The 16,596-nt window shown below is 49.1% G+C and overlaps 7 protein-coding genes across 7 annotated transcripts; 6 read left to right on the top strand and 1 right to left on the bottom strand.

Moving 5' to 3' along the window:
• Positions 1–385: 385 nt before the first annotated feature.
• Positions 386–1,370, top strand: FPRO_12360 (uncharacterized protein; the record flags this gene model as incomplete). Its single annotated transcript, XM_031224149.1, has 3 exons — positions 386–1,130; positions 1,181–1,273; positions 1,321–1,370. 3 exons carry the CDS (start codon positions 386–388, stop codon positions 1,368–1,370), a joined length of 888 nt encoding a protein of 295 aa, XP_031089436.1.
• Positions 1,371–2,066: 696 nt separating this feature from the next.
• Positions 2,067–3,254, top strand: FPRO_12361 (uncharacterized protein; the record flags this gene model as incomplete). Its single annotated transcript, XM_031224150.1, has 1 exon — positions 2,067–3,254. One exon carries the CDS (start codon positions 2,067–2,069, stop codon positions 3,252–3,254), a length of 1,188 nt encoding a protein of 395 aa, XP_031089437.1.
• Positions 3,255–3,951: 697 nt separating this feature from the next.
• FPRO_12362 (uncharacterized protein) lies at positions 3,952–7,317 on the top strand (the record flags this gene model as incomplete). The annotated part of the gene is made up of 10 exons (XM_031224151.1): positions 3,952–4,291; positions 4,342–4,508; positions 4,556–4,592; positions 4,646–5,005; positions 5,055–5,472; positions 5,521–5,770; positions 5,820–6,089; positions 6,137–6,436; positions 6,485–7,065; positions 7,116–7,317. The coding sequence occupies 10 exons, from the start codon at positions 3,952–3,954 to the stop codon at positions 7,315–7,317; spliced, it is 2,925 nt and encodes a 974-aa protein (XP_031089438.1).
• Positions 7,318–7,430: 113 nt separating this feature from the next.
• FPRO_12363 (uncharacterized protein) lies at positions 7,431–8,661 on the bottom strand (the record flags this gene model as incomplete). The annotated part of the gene is made up of 2 exons (XM_031224152.1): positions 7,431–8,172; positions 8,225–8,661. The coding sequence occupies 2 exons, from the start codon at positions 8,659–8,661 to the stop codon at positions 7,431–7,433; spliced, it is 1,179 nt and encodes a 392-aa protein (XP_031089439.1).
• Positions 8,662–10,337: 1,676 nt separating this feature from the next.
• Positions 10,338–11,732, top strand: FPRO_12364 (uncharacterized protein; the record flags this gene model as incomplete). Its single annotated transcript, XM_031224153.1, has 1 exon — positions 10,338–11,732. The coding sequence occupies one exon, from the start codon at positions 10,338–10,340 to the stop codon at positions 11,730–11,732; it is 1,395 nt and encodes a 464-aa protein (XP_031089440.1).
• A 567-nt stretch (positions 11,733–12,299) lies between these two features.
• Positions 12,300–14,569, top strand: FPRO_12365 (uncharacterized protein; the record flags this gene model as incomplete). Its single annotated transcript, XM_031224154.1, has 3 exons — positions 12,300–13,116; positions 13,155–13,936; positions 14,075–14,569. The coding sequence occupies 3 exons, from the start codon at positions 12,300–12,302 to the stop codon at positions 14,567–14,569; spliced, it is 2,094 nt and encodes a 697-aa protein (XP_031089441.1).
• Positions 14,570–15,026: 457 nt separating this feature from the next.
• On the top strand, positions 15,027–16,510 carry FPRO_12366 (uncharacterized protein; the record flags this gene model as incomplete). The annotated part of the gene is made up of 10 exons (XM_031224155.1): positions 15,027–15,062; positions 15,118–15,159; positions 15,227–15,317; positions 15,366–15,407; positions 15,460–15,585; positions 15,636–15,658; positions 15,708–15,745; positions 15,796–15,933; positions 15,982–16,401; positions 16,459–16,510. The coding sequence occupies 10 exons, from the start codon at positions 15,027–15,029 to the stop codon at positions 16,508–16,510; spliced, it is 1,008 nt and encodes a 335-aa protein (XP_031089442.1).
• Between the last annotated feature and the right edge of the window lie 86 nt (positions 16,511–16,596).

Genomic DNA, 16,596 nt, shown 5'->3' on the forward strand with positions numbered 1-16,596 from the left:
ATTACGAAAACGAGACACTCGATCGTTCACGGCTACTTAACCCATCAATAACCATGAAGCCCTCACTGTTAGTCTTTCTGAGTGATTGATCAGTCTGATACTACCCTGAAGCCAAAAAATCATAAGATAATAGATAAGATAACACGATAAGCGATAGCGATAATGCCACGATTGGGATGTGGTGAAGCACAGACGCGAAGCATTTAATCCCCGTCCAGGACATTTAATTGAGACGACTGTGATAGGGTTGAGGGGTCAAAAGAGGCTTCAGCCTCAAGGCCACAAACGTAAATAATACCGAAAAAACACATACGGGCAAAATTCTCGTCGCCTTCACTGTTGCCTAGGATAATTGAGACGACAGGCTCTGGCGATATCAACAGGAATGAAGCCTTCATTACTAGTCTTCGCTCCTAAAGGAGACACCGATATCGCTCTACGAAAGCCCAATTTCCGCAGCCACAAAGAACCGCTGCCTGAAGCCTCTGATTCGGAAGCCGCTGAGGAAGAGCATGAGGAGGACGAGAAAGGCAAGGATAAAGCGCAAGATGACCAAAAACAGCTCAAACGACCTGCTTGGGGGTATTACAAGGACGTCACATCTTCTATACAGAGCCTCGATGACCTAAGGAACCTGAAACCATCCTACGACGGGCAAAATGTCGAACTGTGCTACCGCGTTTCATCAGCACACCTGATTCTTGCGTCACCCGTATTCAAGGCAATGCTCGATGGCCCATTCAAAGAGAGCTCTCATAATAAGGATGGTCGCTTTGAAGTCAAGACTTCTGAGTGCAGCGCCGAAGCGCTGCTTATCTTACTAGATATTATGCATGGGCACCACAGAGATGTCCCAAAGACCATAGAGTTCAGTCTATTAACGGAAATGGCTATACTTGTCGACTATTACGAGTGCCATGAGATCGTGGAGATGTTTGCGGAGAACTGGATCGCCTCTGTTATCCTGGAAGATGACATAGAAGAATCTGATTACCAGACGAATATGTCTCGACTATTCATCAGCTGGGTCTTTGGGAAGATCGAGTTGTTCAACTCTGTTGTTTATTCAATTATTAAATTGACCGCCAGGCCGATACGAACAGACCTGCCTCTCCCTAGTACCATTTTGGGTGAGTTGCAACAACGAACTACACTGGGCCCATAACTGACCGCTGTGCAGACTCGCTGGAACAACGCCGACAGAGTTTCACGCAACAGTTTCTGGATAAAATTTACGAGCTACTCGATTCGTTTTGGAGCAGTGACGGAGGCTGTCACACGGAGTGTACCGCCATGATGCTGGGGATGCTAATAAAGCAGATGCTCAGCTTCGGTTTGGAGGTCCCTCGCCCCGTGAGCGGCCGTCCTAGTCAGGAAAAGAGCCTTTTGCAACTACATGAGTTCTCGGCTCAACTCAAACCGCCAAGGTGGCACCAGGATGATTCTCGTCTTGGTTATTGTTGTTTGTTCTCAACCAGAACACAACCCTGGCTGTGGTCACTGTCCAAAGCCGATATCTGTCATGGTGTCAGATTCGAAAATTTCAAGCCGGGGACTTTGGTGCCAAAGGACGTCGCATCAGAGGGCCAATTTTCAAAGAAGGAAATGAAAAAGCGAAAGGGCAGCAGTAATGATCTTTTCCGAGGGTGGAGAAGAGCTTGATTCCCAATTGCTTTGGAGGTAGGCGCCATTGCAATACAGTATTTATGAGAACATAGACACCTTGCCCAACAAGAAAGGCATGATGCCAATTGAATCGCAAAACATGCAAAAAATAAGACAGCGAGGCCCACATCGAGAGCCGCAGCTGCTGTCCCAGCTTTACTTAGCTACTTAGCCGGTTTGCCCGATTCCGTTGCGAACCAGGAAGGGCATTCGGTCTTGCGTATTGACGATTAGCAGGCTGATGTAAGATGTTGGATCGGCAATGACTCTTCGGTGAGACCGATACGGGAAATGGGGGATTAATCCTTCAGACCCACTGCCCGATCAGTATTTAAACCCGTGATAAGACTTGAATCACTAAAATATTACGATGCTCCGATACTAGCTATAAATCTTTAATAATGCCCAAGAACAGACCATCGAAAGAGAAGAGAGACCAAGCGAAAACGGAAGAGAGACGTGCCAGAGGAATAGAAAAGGAAACCAAAGAAAATGACCGCGCGAACGCAGTCGCTGAAGACGACACCCTCGACTTTGGTGCAAAGATTGACCGTTTAGCAGAGATACGAAATTGGTTCTGCGCAGATACAACTACTGTCGATCGATACATGTCAGATGAGCTTTCAATGACTGATGCAGTCGACATTCTGGCAAAGCCAATAGATGAGGCATACTCAACTGCAAACGCGGGCACAGAATATTTTCGACAAGAGAGGGTCGCTCGAATACAGCGAAAGTATCATAGTCCCGAGAAGGCACTCGAGCTTTGGGGGCCTGAGCAAGATTGGCCTGAACCTGAAAATGAGCGAGACCACTCTGGAAACGCTGAAATGTTGCTATGGAATCTATGGTACTCCATTCTTCACACAGCAAAGAAAATACCCTTCACAGAAGAAGCTCGACAGAAGAAACTAGTTGATCTTGTCAGAGCACTCAAAGCCCGACCAAATCCCCCAGAACCAGTACCAATGACAATCCCCCTCAAAAGAGACTGGGTCTGGCAACTGGGTACTGTTTGGAGCGACCTGATTATTATGAGCGCCTCCATCACCGAAGTGAGGAACGACTCCTGTGGATGCGGAGCCGGTTGGTCATGGCCAGAACAACAAGCGGAGCAGAACCTGAATGCGTTGTACGCTCGACTGACTGCCAGCGGAGTAGCAAACATACAGGTCCAAGGAGAAATATGTGCTGTCGATGCGCTGGAAAAAGCCCCGACGCCATGGTATCGGCGTGTATCACCACCACCAGACCATGAGATTCTTAGTCACTACGTCACTTGCGCTGCGCTGTGGACTATCATTGCTGGGCAGGAGGTTTATGCTAGGTATCCGCATACGAGAGATGAGAGGGATATCGAGGTGGTGGAAAGGATATTGGAGTTTAGGGACAATGAACTCCCGTGGAACAGATCACGGAAGAGGTATAAAGGCCGGGCGAGATGGGAGACGGCACGAAGGGAATTTGCACGGAGGAGGTTTGAGGCTGAGTCCAATAACGAGGATCTATCGCCCGAAGTTCGAGACTTGGCTGGACGAGCTGCAACGGCAATGGCTGGGATTGTCTGGCAAAAGCAGGATGACAAGTAATTGGTCTCTTGGATAAGTAATCGTTTACGCGTTATCGCCGCCTCAAAGTGGGGATGTAAAACAAGCTCGGTTGAGAAACGTGCCTACGATGCGGGGTACCACAGGACAAGACAACAAGACCAATAATAGCAACAGAAGAATGTAAGAAGATGCATATTCACATGAGATAAATGCATGTATTTAGAGCACGAAATAATCCAGACTTTCATATACACGATTTGCCGTATTCCGTGGGTCACGCGGCATCAAGGTCCTTTCCCCGACGCTCAATGGGGTTACCGCCACTAACAAGTCTCAGCTGAAGCATCAATAGCGCAAGCTCACCTTTCCCCATTCAAAAGTTGGCACAGATGGGACTGCATATATTCGTTCCGTGCATGAAACTATAGGATTTTAAACATTCACCGTGATGGACATGTTTCATATGCATCACTCGTCACTGTTCTAGACTGGTCTTTGTGACGACGATGGAGGGGAAGCTTGTGATACCCCTCAATGTGTATAGAATGGATAGGCTCGGTTTACGAAGTATTAGACTTTCAGCTGGGGCCAAGGTCAACGACCTTTCCGATTCTGTAGAGGTAAGTTTATGGCATCACTTGTGATATAAGAATGGGGCCTTGTCCTCAATCTTCGAGGCTGCTCCCGAGATCCCCATACTCTTCGATATCCCTATCACTACTCCAACCCAAACACAATGGTCAGCGACGAGCAGATCGAGCATGAGCGTCGCCAACACGCCCGCGTCGGTTCATACTTTCTCGGCCCACGCGCCGAGAACTTTGATCTTCTCAGCGAATTCTTCACATATGTCTTGAACGAACAGAAAAACACGCGAGAGAATCTCTACAAAGATGATCCAGCCTTCATCACTCAAGACATGATTAAGACTGAGGAGTTCCAAGGCAGTATCGCTCAACTCCGTGAAGATGTTAAGAATATCTCCAAGAAGCTATCGACCAACTCTATTCCGTTTTGGTCGCCGAGATATAATGCTCATATGAACATGGATACTGCTATGCCTAGCATCATCGGATGTAAGTAGAGTTCACACGCTGGTGAACGTTGCTGATGGGATGGGATGTAGATATGGCGGCTATGATGTATAACCCTAACAACGTTGCCACAGAGGCTAGTCCCTACACTACTGGCGTTGAGCGTCAAGTCGGGGAAGACCTGTGCCGCATGCTGGGCTATGGCTATGGTGTTGGTGGTGAGGACTCTGATGTTGTGCCATGGGGACACATTACCTGCGTCAGTAAACTCGTCCTGTGTCGTGATGATGTTTAACAATATTGCAGGACGGTTCGGTCGCCAATCTTGAAGCTATCTGGGCGAGTAAGTCTATGATTCTCCCTATTTTCACTTTGCTTGTCTCACCGATGACTTAGTTCGAAACCTCAAGTTCTACCCGCTATCACTTAAGCTCGCCATGGCCGAAGGTGCACCACTCAACTTCCTTACCCGTATTAAGCCGCCCTTCAAGGTCACCACGTGCAAGGGAGAGGACAAGACCTTCAACGAGTTGTCTACTTGGGAACTTCTCAACCTGAAGCCAACCGCTATTCTCCAGATCCCCACTCGCTTGACGAGCGAATATGCCATCTCCGCCACTTTCTTACAGACTGCTCTGCACGATTATCTGATTCAGACTGTCGGAAAAGAATATGTCGACCAGAAATTTGGCATCACCAAGCCTGCCAAGTTCTTCGTCAGTGCTACGAAGCATTACTCTTGGCCAAAGGGTGGAGGTAAGCAAACCGTCTCGTGGGTTACAGCAGGCTTGCTAACAATATGCAGCTATCTCTGGTCTCGGTTCCGATAACTTTGTCGACATTGCCGTTGACGAAGAAGCCCGTATGGACATCTCCAGCCTCCGCGCGCATCTTGAGTCTTGCATTGAAGGTGACGATGAATCTCAGTACACACCCGTCTTTGGCGGTGTCGTCATCATCGGATCGACTGAACATGGTGCCTGCGATCCGCTTCGTCAAGTCGTGGAGCTTCGCGAAGAATTCCAAGCTCGTGGTCTGTCGTTCGCCATCCACTGTGATGCTGCGTGGGGAGGTTACTTCTCGTCCATGATTGAGCGCAGGATGTTCGCTCCCATTCCTGGTGGAGATCTGCCGTTTGTGCCCAAGTTGGCTATCCAGCCTTATACGAGGGAACAACTTGAGTGTCTGCCTTTTGCTGACAGCATCACAATCGATCCTCACAAGTAAGTCCACAGGCTCCATGGAAGATTTGTTCTAATAATGGCCGATAGGTCTGGTTACATCAATTACCCTGCCGGTGGCCTTTGCTATCGTGATCAGCGCATGCGCTACCTCATCACCTGGACCAGCCCGATTGTTTACCATCAAGGTGACGATAAGGGAAGTATGGGCGTATATGGTGTTGAGGGAAGCAAGCCCGGAGCTGCAGCAGTGGCTACATGGTTGACGCACAAGACTCTCGGGCTTGAGGTTGACGGGTATGGTAGACTCCTCGGAGAAGCCATCTTTACCTGCACCAAGGTTTGCGTCACCAATAATCCCAACAGCATCTATACTCACGCTCTCGCAGCTCTACTGTCACTGGGCTACTTTGACCAAGCCTGAAGATGACCTGATCGTCGTACCCCTCATTAGACTACCCATTGAGCGCAACGGTGGCTCAGCTGAGGATGTTGCGAAAGAAAAGGAACGAATCCGCGAAAAGATCCTTGGAGTCAGCAATGAGGATCTGTTCAAGGACGAAGAGACTTGGGAGCTTCTCGAAACTCTCGGCGGCGATCTAATGATCAACGCCTTCGCTTGCAACTTCAGGATTAACGGGAAGGCTAATACCGACATCGTAAGTTGTATCACTGTCGACTTGGTGCATATACTGACGAACATCAGGGAGAGGCCAACTACCTCAATCAACGTATCTTCCAGCGCCTCTCCTACACCATTGAAGATGATAAGACGCCAATCTCTGATCGACCTCTGTTCCTGACCTCGTCCTCATTTGGTGAAAAGCCTTATGGCAAGTGTTTGACCAACTTCAAGCAACGTCTTGAACTTTCAAACAAGGAGCATACTGCCCATGGAGACCTGACATTCTTGGTCAATGTTACGATGAGTCCTTGGCCTACCGACTCGCCCTTCCTTGAGAGTTTGGTCACTTCCTTCAGGAAGATTGCAGAGGAAGAGGTGCAGGTAAGTTTCATAGACTGAGCCTTGCATAACTTATACTAACGATCCTAGCATGTACTTACTCGTAACACCGAGAATCCAGACATTCACGGCTTCGTCGTCCAAGGCCATGACAAGATCTACCTAGTCCACATTCCCATGTTCAACATGGCCGCTCACCGCTGGCAAGTCATCATTACCGTTGAGCTCCCCGGCGATGTCAAAGAGCTCTACCAGAAGCTTCGCAAGGAGAACCCAGACAAGTTCTACACCATTGCAAACGTGGAGCCTGAGAAACTCGGTAACCTTCTTGAGTCAACTGGCGATGTTGAATTCCGACTGGACGACGGCATTCCGGCCAATGGTGACGTTGAACCTCTGGCCAAATTCAAGATTTCCCAGATTCAAGTAATTGTCAAGCGATCCATGTCGCACGATGATCTGGACAAGAAATACCCAGATAGAATGCCCTTCTATCTTTATGGAAGCAATGCCGAGGCTAACATCGACCACGTGCTGAGAACATCGCCTAATGCCCAGCTTAGCGGAGATCGTGTCAAACTCAATCTCGAGCCTGCACTGAGCGATGAGCAGCTTGGTAAGGGTGTAGTCGCTGTATTGGAGGACATCTATGAGAACTCAATTCAGCCGCTGTAAGTTCTTTTCTTCTAACATCGGAGTTATTCATGCTAACACTTTGCAGACCGCAAGAGGAGAATGAGGAGGGAACCTTGGTCGTCAAGACCGATGCACCTGGGCTGTCGCTTGTTGCCGATCACAAGCATAGGGTCTCTGTATACAACAACTACGATGAGTTCCTTGGAGGGTCCAAGCCCATCGCAAGTGGTGACTTGAGTCTCACATCAAAGATATTTGCTGATTGGGGAATGGTAAACATGGATTAAACACCACTAGGTCATCGATGTAACATGAGAAATCCGTATTAATTCCAAATCATGACTACTCTAAATGAACTACCGAGCAATGCATATACTAGCTAGAATGAATGTTGATCATCTCACTTCTTCACAGAGTCAGAACCCATCTCATAGACCGGCTCCTGCTCACGCGCCTCAGGACCGGCCATCTCATAAGCCGGCGCAGGTGTGTGAAACGGTGGGGGCGATGGCTGTTGATTCCATCCGCCGGGTGAAGTTGGTCCGACACTTGAGATAGGTCCACTCATCATCGATATACGAGCATCTGATGGCGCAGGAGATGCCGCCATGCTATGATCAGGATAAGGCTGCGCAGCCGGTTGGAAATACTGTTGCTGAGGATAAGGGTTCTGGTTCATAGGGGCCGGAGGAGGAGCTTGTTGCTGAGCCATGACTGGTTGAGCTGGAGCGGGAGCTGGTTCAGGCTTGGATTTACGTCTGCGCAGCAGGCAGAAGACACCAAGACCGATGAGGCCAATGAGAGCAACACCACCGACTACACCGCCGACAATGGCACCGACAGGTGTTGACTTGCTCTTCTTGGTAGGCTCAGGAGCTTCCGAAGTAGTAGTTGTTTCTGCTTGTGTCTCTGTCTCGCTTGCCTGGCCAGCAGAGCCACTACCGCTGTCGGTGTCGGTGGCTGATAGTGACTGTGATGCGATGCCGTCGCTGAGAGTTGTGGTCTTGAAGTTGGCATTCTTCTGGCCGTCATATGTGAACTCGACAGATTGTGCCTTCTCGACGGATGTGGATGCACAGCGATAATCGGCAATACCGCTTGGGTAGGCATACGTGCGGCAGAAGGGCGTGTCGGAGTCGGTACTGAAAGGTTAGTTAGTATTGGGAATCTGAAACGGCGATAATAGTGTCTCACCATTTAAGATAGAAAGTGTTACTCTGACACACGTCATCGCATGAACTAGGATTGACGGCTACACTAGACTCGACACAAAGGATATAGATGTCGTTGCCGCAACCGACAAGACCGGTACGACTAGTGGCGGCCCATGAACACGGACGACCATTGCCGCAGGTGACTGCAGCGCCTGCTTGCCCAGACAAGTATCCGCATGTTGCGTCGGGAGCGATCGTGACCACTAGAGGCTCACTCGAAGACGCCGCTGCTTGACGTGCGTGAAGTCCATTGTGACCGACAAGCAGTTCTGCTTCGTGAACCAGACCGTATGGGGCTTCGGTTATTGCTGGTGCTGCATCGCGTACGCGGTTCCTTTGAGCGGCGTGAGCCATCTCCATTGCATTCGTAGCTTGGAGCAGAGCTCCAAGGAGGAGAGCCTGTGAAGTTGACCGCATGGTGAACCTGCAAGCCAAAAACCGTGAAAGTTGGTACGAAGAATGGTAAGGAAAAAAAGAGATGCACGGAGAAACAACCAAGACAAGGGACAGGCGACGCGATTGCAGGAAACAATTGTTTTGAAGGAGCCAGCGCAGAGCGACAATGCGGCTGAGCTGCTTCCCCCCCTGGGCAGATCAAAACGCCACTGGAGGGCCAGAACCAATATCGTGTGACAGGGCTTGCAGAAGCTGAATCCTCCATACCGGGGTCCCCTCAGCCGCACCCATTCAGGATGATTGTTAGCAATCTCCGCCTCGAAACGGAGCTAATTACGTTGGAAGAGGACTTTTAGACGATGGCTTGAGGTACAAAAATAGCGAAATCGCGATTCTTGGAGAATATTTTGAGATTTGTTCCGTCGATGATGGAAATGCAGGGGCCATCACGGAGTGGGGAGGGGTCCAATTGCTTGAAGATGTTGTTGCTAGGACAGGATAAATATCATTGACCGCGCTGCCCAATTGACGCAGAGACCTCGTTCTCCCAATTGGGTATGCGATGACACCAAAAGCTCTTGTTGCTGGCACGTACGGACCCTTACTCAAGCACTGCCCCTCTACCATTTCACGTTGGATTCATCTTCATCGCGAGCCAACAGCAATCTATCTCAAGCCCAGACCGAATAAAGAAATAAAGGAAGCAGGATAAGGCATACGACAACAGTGGCGAGGCATTCACCAGACACAGATTGAGCGTCCCTTGCTTATCGTCGCACAGCTTCCCGTAAACAGCACCCCTGCCTCTATACGAGATCTGCTCCGCGGTGCAACATTCATCCCGACAGCCCAACTCAATTGGGCATGACCCCCCAAGACCGCTGTTTTGCAAAGCTAAGCGTGAGCCGTTTTCATTTCGGCGAATATGCTTAACATCCGCCATGTCATGTCTCATTGGCTTGGCGTCGGGAGCTGAAAGATTTCGGCGCTATGATTTGGGACTATTGGTCTTGGCAACTGTCTTACAGTCACAGCCCCAGAGAATGAGCCTTGTAAGGCTCTCGACGAGAAACAATCGCGGTAACGTTGCGGTAGGTGACAGGTCTTGGCTGAATCGCTACAAAGAAGCTGGGCGGGCAAGTGAAGAGCAGGATATGCAGCCAAGACGTGAGGCTCTGTGAACACCCGAACAGCGGAGGGCCTGTGATTAAATGGTGTAGAGAGTGGTTCTGTGTTGGTGCTGGTGGTCTAGATGCGACCCTCGGCCGCTAAATTGAGGGGTTGAAACGCCACGTCTGGGACACATCACGGGCCAGACAAGATTCAGTAAGTGTTGCTTAGTTGTTGCTTCCACTTCCCGCTCAGCAACATTGACTACGTTTGCTGTAAAAAAAAATACAAGTGTAAGTTTCCGGCTGGGAAAATAACCTTGAAAGCCTTTATTAGCACACAAATGGAATAATCACTCAAGGCGACCAAGTCCCGCAGATTGAGGTCTGTGCATAACATGCATAATGCTTATGCTGACGACGTAGGACTTTATGCACAGAAACTTCTGTCAGCAAACACTAGCCTGTGATACGCGCAAGGAAGATAATGACATCACTTGTCTTTCTAACCTCTAGTTACTGTGAGCCAAGGAATTCGCCAACTTCAACAGAGACATTTTCATAATAGCCATACTTCTCCTCCATAACATGACCATCTTATCCGACTTGCCTGACGAGACCCTCGACAGAGTTTTCCACTTCGTTACAAGTGATCGCGTGTCCCTTGAAAATGTCAGCCTCGTCAACCGCCGCTTCAACAAAATCGTCTTCCCTCTCCTCGTGCGCCAATGGAGCAACAGCCAAGAATGTGTTGAACCTTCCATCGAGAGACTTGCTCTCCATCTTCTCCGAAACCCCCATCTTCGGAGGCACGTTGAAAGGCTGGACTTTGGATATCTTCGACCCTTGCACGATCATGATCCCGATTCAGTTGACTTGAGCCCTGAGACTCTATCTGCTCTGGCAAACGCTGCTGAGCAAGATCTACAAGTATCCGAGTTTCTCTCAACTCACGTGTGCCATCGCATACGCCTCGGGTGCGAGGATGCTATCGCCGTGTTGATCTTGGCTTGGTGTACGAGGTTAACCCATCTGAACATCACGATACCATCTTTCTATCCTGAATCTCGCCAACACTTTGTGCCTTTACTTTACGTGAAAGAAGCTGTTAGTCGATTGCTTGATGAACCGGCTGAGATGGCATCGCAATTGCCTCTGGGTCGGGTTCGTCATGTTACCCTACAGCCCTGGAACAGGGAGACAACTTTCGACATGGCGTATGCTATATCGTTTCTGCACCTCCCTGGTATCCAGACGCTCTGTGCCCATGGTTTATTCGATGACCCGGATGATGAGCTGGGTAGCGAGGAAAATGAACTTCCTCTAACACATCTTGACGACTACGTGCTCCCTTTTCCAGTTTCGACATCACCCATCACAGAGTTAACCATTGTGGGATTTTTAGGATTTGGAGTCGCAGATTTCATTACTGCATGTAGGTCCCTCATAAGGCTCAGTGTTCGAGCTGACTATGGGCTGGAAATCTACGGTTGGCCGGACCAGAAAGAGCTAGCAAAGGCTATTTTGAAACATAAATATTCTCTGGAAGACCTTGACCTCGACATTAGTATCCCGAGATTCCCTAACCCAGACCCTGTTTTGGAGGAAGCCTATTCACAAATGTTACGTATCCGGACTCTTGCGGTCCATATCACCGACCTTTTCGAAGGTTCCTGGTCCAGCGAAGATGAGAACTGCATTAAGATCGTCCTCGATCGAATACCTCAAACTACCCAGGTTCTCAAGCCCCGTTCCCACATGTTCATCGAAAGTTGGGTCTGCAGTAGTAATGACGTGTTCCTCGAGCCATACCTGGAGGGCATTATAGAATTACTCGAGAACGCTGGACCACAAGGGCAGTTTAGCGAGTTAAGAGTCCTAGATCTCTCGGAAGCATTTGTGGATGACCCGATTATGTTTGATATTAAGAGGGTTAAGCAATTGGCTACATCCCGAGGGGTCAAGCTTTTGTTGCATGATTGAACTACAGCCCGCACCTTGGAGAAATATAGAGATATTTTGAGATGATAATGAACACTTGGGCGCTTATATAATCCACTGTCTCTGCTACTTTTGCTTATGAATCTCGGGAAAATGTCAATCTAGAGGTTCGTCGCTTTCCATAGGATGTGATCCTCAACGCTGGACGCGCGTCTTGGCTGCACCTGTAAGCAGCCCTGGCATTCTCATGTGTCTCTGGCAATGGTGCCACGTATAGAATAGCGACCCGCAAGTTTGTCAAGATCGACCAATAGTACTCCAAAAGTCAGAAGGGATGTAACTCAGCTCTGCACCATACTCTGCACGACCTTTGAGGTCAGGTTACACATGTGCGTGGTTTGTTTCTTCAATTCCCCAGTTTATAAAGTGATGCAATTGGTAAACCCTGCCCCCGTGCTGTAATGCAACTTCAGATGGCTATAAGTATTGCCTATCGGGCTGGTACTTATCAGTTCACCTCCTGATTGATGCCGTCTAAATGGAAGCCTGTTATCACCCGTAACCCATCCACCTGAAGTCAAAGTTACCGTGGCAGGCAGCCAAGCCAATATGTCATTCAGCAGTCTCTGCAATATCTGCAGGGACGTGGACTTCCATGGCCTCTTCACGGGCCGTGATTACGCCAATTACCCCAATGGCTTCAACCCGTACCGGGCAGATCTCGACTCTCAGAAACAGGTCCCGAGGACATGGGGGCGTATCAGAATGCATGTGCGATGCTGTACCTTTTGCATGTTAACATTCCATCAGATACGGACTTTTCGGATGATGACACGCACCTCAAATCGTCTGAACGTACCCGACCCTTTCCCGGATGCAAGAGAAAATGAGATGGTGATTACGGCGGTCGAGATAGGAACAGGCATGTTTGACGGCGAGTTTACGCAGTGTATTGGCTTTCATAACGGTACATATCGGCATCCTAACCATGGTTCACTCATGATTCGTGGTCTTCAGCTGTGTTCTCCAAAGCGCTCTCCTAAAGCGGCTTGGGAGCACGCACGTCAAGTCAAGGAACAAGCCGAATCTAGTTCGGGACTTGAAGCAAACAAGAAATTGAACATAAAATTTAAGAGTTGTTTTGGCGGGCGACTCGTCGGTGCGGATATCGACTTCAAACTCTGTAAAACTTGGCTAGGTCTTTGCAATGAGCAGCACGAGGAGTGCAGGGAGTACAAACCAGTCGGCACGATGACTCGGCCAAACAGGCTTATCGATGTTCAGAGTAACTGTATTGTCTCTGGATCCTCTTCACTCGACGATTATGCTGCTTTGAGCTACGTCTGGGGTGGTGGTATACCTGGTACCCAGCTAACGACTTCCAACGAGCAAGAGCTTCAACAAACAGGGAGTCTCTCCGCACCAGGTATAATTTTAGGCCATACCATTACTGATGCCATGAAGTTTTGTCGTCAAATCGGTCTGCGCTTCCTGTGGGTCGATCAATTGTGCATCCCCCAAAAGCCGGGCCGGGCTCGGTCGACCCTGAGATCCACCACATGGCGTCAATCTACTCCGGTGCAACTTGTACTTTGGTTGCCTTGAGCGGCACTTCCTTTTGCGACCCTCTTCCGGGAGTCCAGCCGGGCACAAGGCAGCCAGAGACACAACACAAGGCTAGTATAAGGGGTTTGAGTATCATGACATGCTACCCATCGCTCTTCACGGAGATAGAGAGCTCAGTCTGGTTCAGCCGAGGCTGGACATTTCAAGAGGCGGCCTTCTCAAGACGAATATTCTTCTTCATGACGTCACAGACCTTCTTTCTGTGTCGCGAGACAATGTACTGTGAAGAAAGTGTCTGGGAAGTACTAGACGGTAGTTCTACGGCAGCTTCAGCAAACACCGAAACGACAGAGGCTGGGAGAGTAAAGGATCTGATGCTCCTCCGCTCAAATGGATCGTACCCAGAAGGGGGCTATTACAGGATTGTCGAAGAGTACACCAAGCGGACTCTGGGTCATCCTGAGGATATACTCAATGCGTGGGCTGCCGCGGTCCAGTGGATGGAGGAAGACAAGAAGTGGGGATCGACATGCAGTTTTGGTCTTCCCCTGGACCAGTTTGGGTTCGGGCTGGGATGGCAACCACTTCATGGCCATGACCCCCATCCTGATCACCAGCGAACTGACTTCCCCAGCTGGAGCTGGTCTAGTTTCCAGGGCCCAGTTGAATGGTGTATTGCAGTACGTTCCAGTACACGGACCTCTGGTGGTGGATGAGAAAGCGCCTGGGGTAGGTCAGGCATTGTCCAAGAGACAGACATCGACAAAGCGTTGCGTGAGAGATATAATAAAGATATCTCACCAGTTCGTATATTTCAGAGTCCTTTGGCGTCGCAAAATCCCATCCTGGAGTTCAAAACCTCAGCTACTCACATCACAGTCTCCAAAACGCCCGACGGCAGGATTGGACTGCCAAACTTTGACATGATAGGGAAAGACGGGTATTCGATTGGAAGTCTGCAGTGTGATCCTGGCTGGCGAGCGGAGCAATCAGATAAACTAGAGTTTATCGTCTTTGCCACTGCTAAACTGACGGATCCAGAGCCTCCTCAGTATTCGGGATATGCTGCCGGTTGTGGAACAAGCCGATATAATGCAAAGATGAGCGGTCGGTTGTTTTCCGATCAATACAGTTATGATGCCGCTGTCTCTCGGTGGCAGGATTTATGCTCAAAAGAGCGATTTGTGGTAGATTTAATGTGTATCTCCAGAGAAGATGACGGCCTCGCCAAGAGGGTTCAGGTTTTCCATGGAATATCCTTGGATCAGTGGCTGAGCCTAGATCCCAAGGAAGTGTCAGTCAGACTTGGATGATCACATAGTAAGGTTGGCACTTCCTCAATCGAAAGGCTACTATCGTGGCCATACATGTCATCCTCGATCTTGCCCTCATTCTTTGTCAATGCTATATGTGACTCAATAAAGCATATTTCACTCTCAACTTCGTTCAGATAGCGAATCACTATTCCATAAATCCCCCAGGAAGAGAGAGTTACCCGATGAAGCCATCACTGCAACGTTGGTGGGTCTGTTGGTTGGAACTGTTGCTGTGCCCGTGGCATGCATCGGAATACGTTACTGAACAAGGCAGTATTGTATGATACATATGAGGTTTTTCTCTTTTTTCCTGCATATCCGGAGCCGAAATCCGAGAGTCACCTGACTGTTCGTGGCTTTATTGCTGTCTTTTCTCAAGTAAACACCTTTCCTCAATTCACTGGCACTTAACAACTATCTGCTACCTCCTACCGGCAAACAGACGCATTGCATCATGTCTGCACCTACTCAAGAGCCACATGAGGCATTGGTATAAAGACACTGTGGTATTGACTGCGTTGAACGATGCTGACCTCTCTGAACAGGCCGCTGATACCTTTGACGATACTGACTCCACATTCTCTGGCGTAAGTTCAGCGGGCGCCAGACAGTACGCGCGATGTTGCACCTAGAAGTAGGACTAAACAGTCGCAGACCGATTCAGAAAGCCTCGAGTCACTTCGATCAAGCGTGTTACGCTTCCAAGAAGAAAATGGGAGAACATACCACGCCATGAGTTCCGGAAGTGAGTCGTTCTAATCGTCGTCTCTTTCATAACTAACATACGATCAAGAATACAACTTTCCCAACGACGCGTCTGAAATTGATCGCCTTGGTAAGTTCATAGGGACGCATTGATCTACATTCAGTGCTAAATCGTGGCATAGATCTTCAGCATAATCTCTGGCTACTCACCCTTCATGGAGAACTTGGCCTTAGCCCCAAGATCAAGGGGCCAGCTAAGCGAGTCATGGATGTTGGAACTGGGACTGGTATTTGGGCTATCGAATATGGTGCGTCAATTAAGCCAATAGTTGATCTATACGCTGACCATCTGATCCAGCCGATCTTCATCCTGAAGCTCAGGTATCACTCCTCTTTCTCTAAATCCGTTTATCTTGGCTGACTGTTTCAGGTCGTCGGCGTGGACCTGAGCCCTATCCAACCTTCATTGTATAACTTGCTCTCATGCTCAGAGTCCATATGGCTAAATTGTTCCATAGGGTCCCACCGAACTGTGCCTTTGAAATCGACGATCTTGAAAAAGAATGGATGTGGTCAGAGCCATTCGACTTTATCTTCTGCCGCGTCATGACAGGATCCTTCGCAGATATGGAGAAATTCGTTCAGAACGCCTATGAGTAAGTCAAGCTAAACTCAATGACCAATCCTCTCTTAACGTACGACAGTAATCTCGAACCTGGCGGCTATCTCGAGATGCAAGACCTAACTTACCCCATCGCCTGCGATGACGGAACTCTTCCCCCAGACTGCGAAGTCCTCCGCTCCGGTCTCCTCAGCATTGAAGCCAGCGCCAAAGCAGGACGAGCTATTAATCTTGCCCCCAAGTACAAGACCTTCCTGGAGAAGGCTGGTTTTGCTGATGTGGTGGAGAAGCAGTTCAAGTGGCCTATCAACGAATGGCCCAAGGATAAGCACTATAAAGAGCTGGGAAAGTGGTCTTATGCTAACATTAACAATGGCTTGGAGGGTCTGTTGCTTGGATTGTTCACAAGGTTCTTGGGCTGGAGCGCGGATGAGGTCCGCGTGTTCTGCGATGCGATGAGAAAACAGCTGCGCGATCGAAGTATTCATGCGTATATCCCGGTGTAAGTCCGTATTCACATTTGATACCACTGGCTATCTTCTGACATCGGTATTTATAGCTATGTGGTTTACGGAAGAAAACCACTGGAACAGTCTGAGGTCAAAGCCTAGCAGTATCAGCTACCTGCTCACAATATGCACCACGTTCATGTCCTTAAGCATAGCCTAAAGTAGTATTTCTCGTTTCCATAAATTTC

This window comes from Fusarium proliferatum (assembly GCF_900067095.1).
Source record: "Fusarium proliferatum ET1 genome assembly, contig: FPRO_scaffold015, whole genome shotgun sequence".
Lineage (NCBI taxonomy): Eukaryota > Fungi > Ascomycota > Sordariomycetes > Hypocreales > Nectriaceae > Fusarium > Fusarium proliferatum.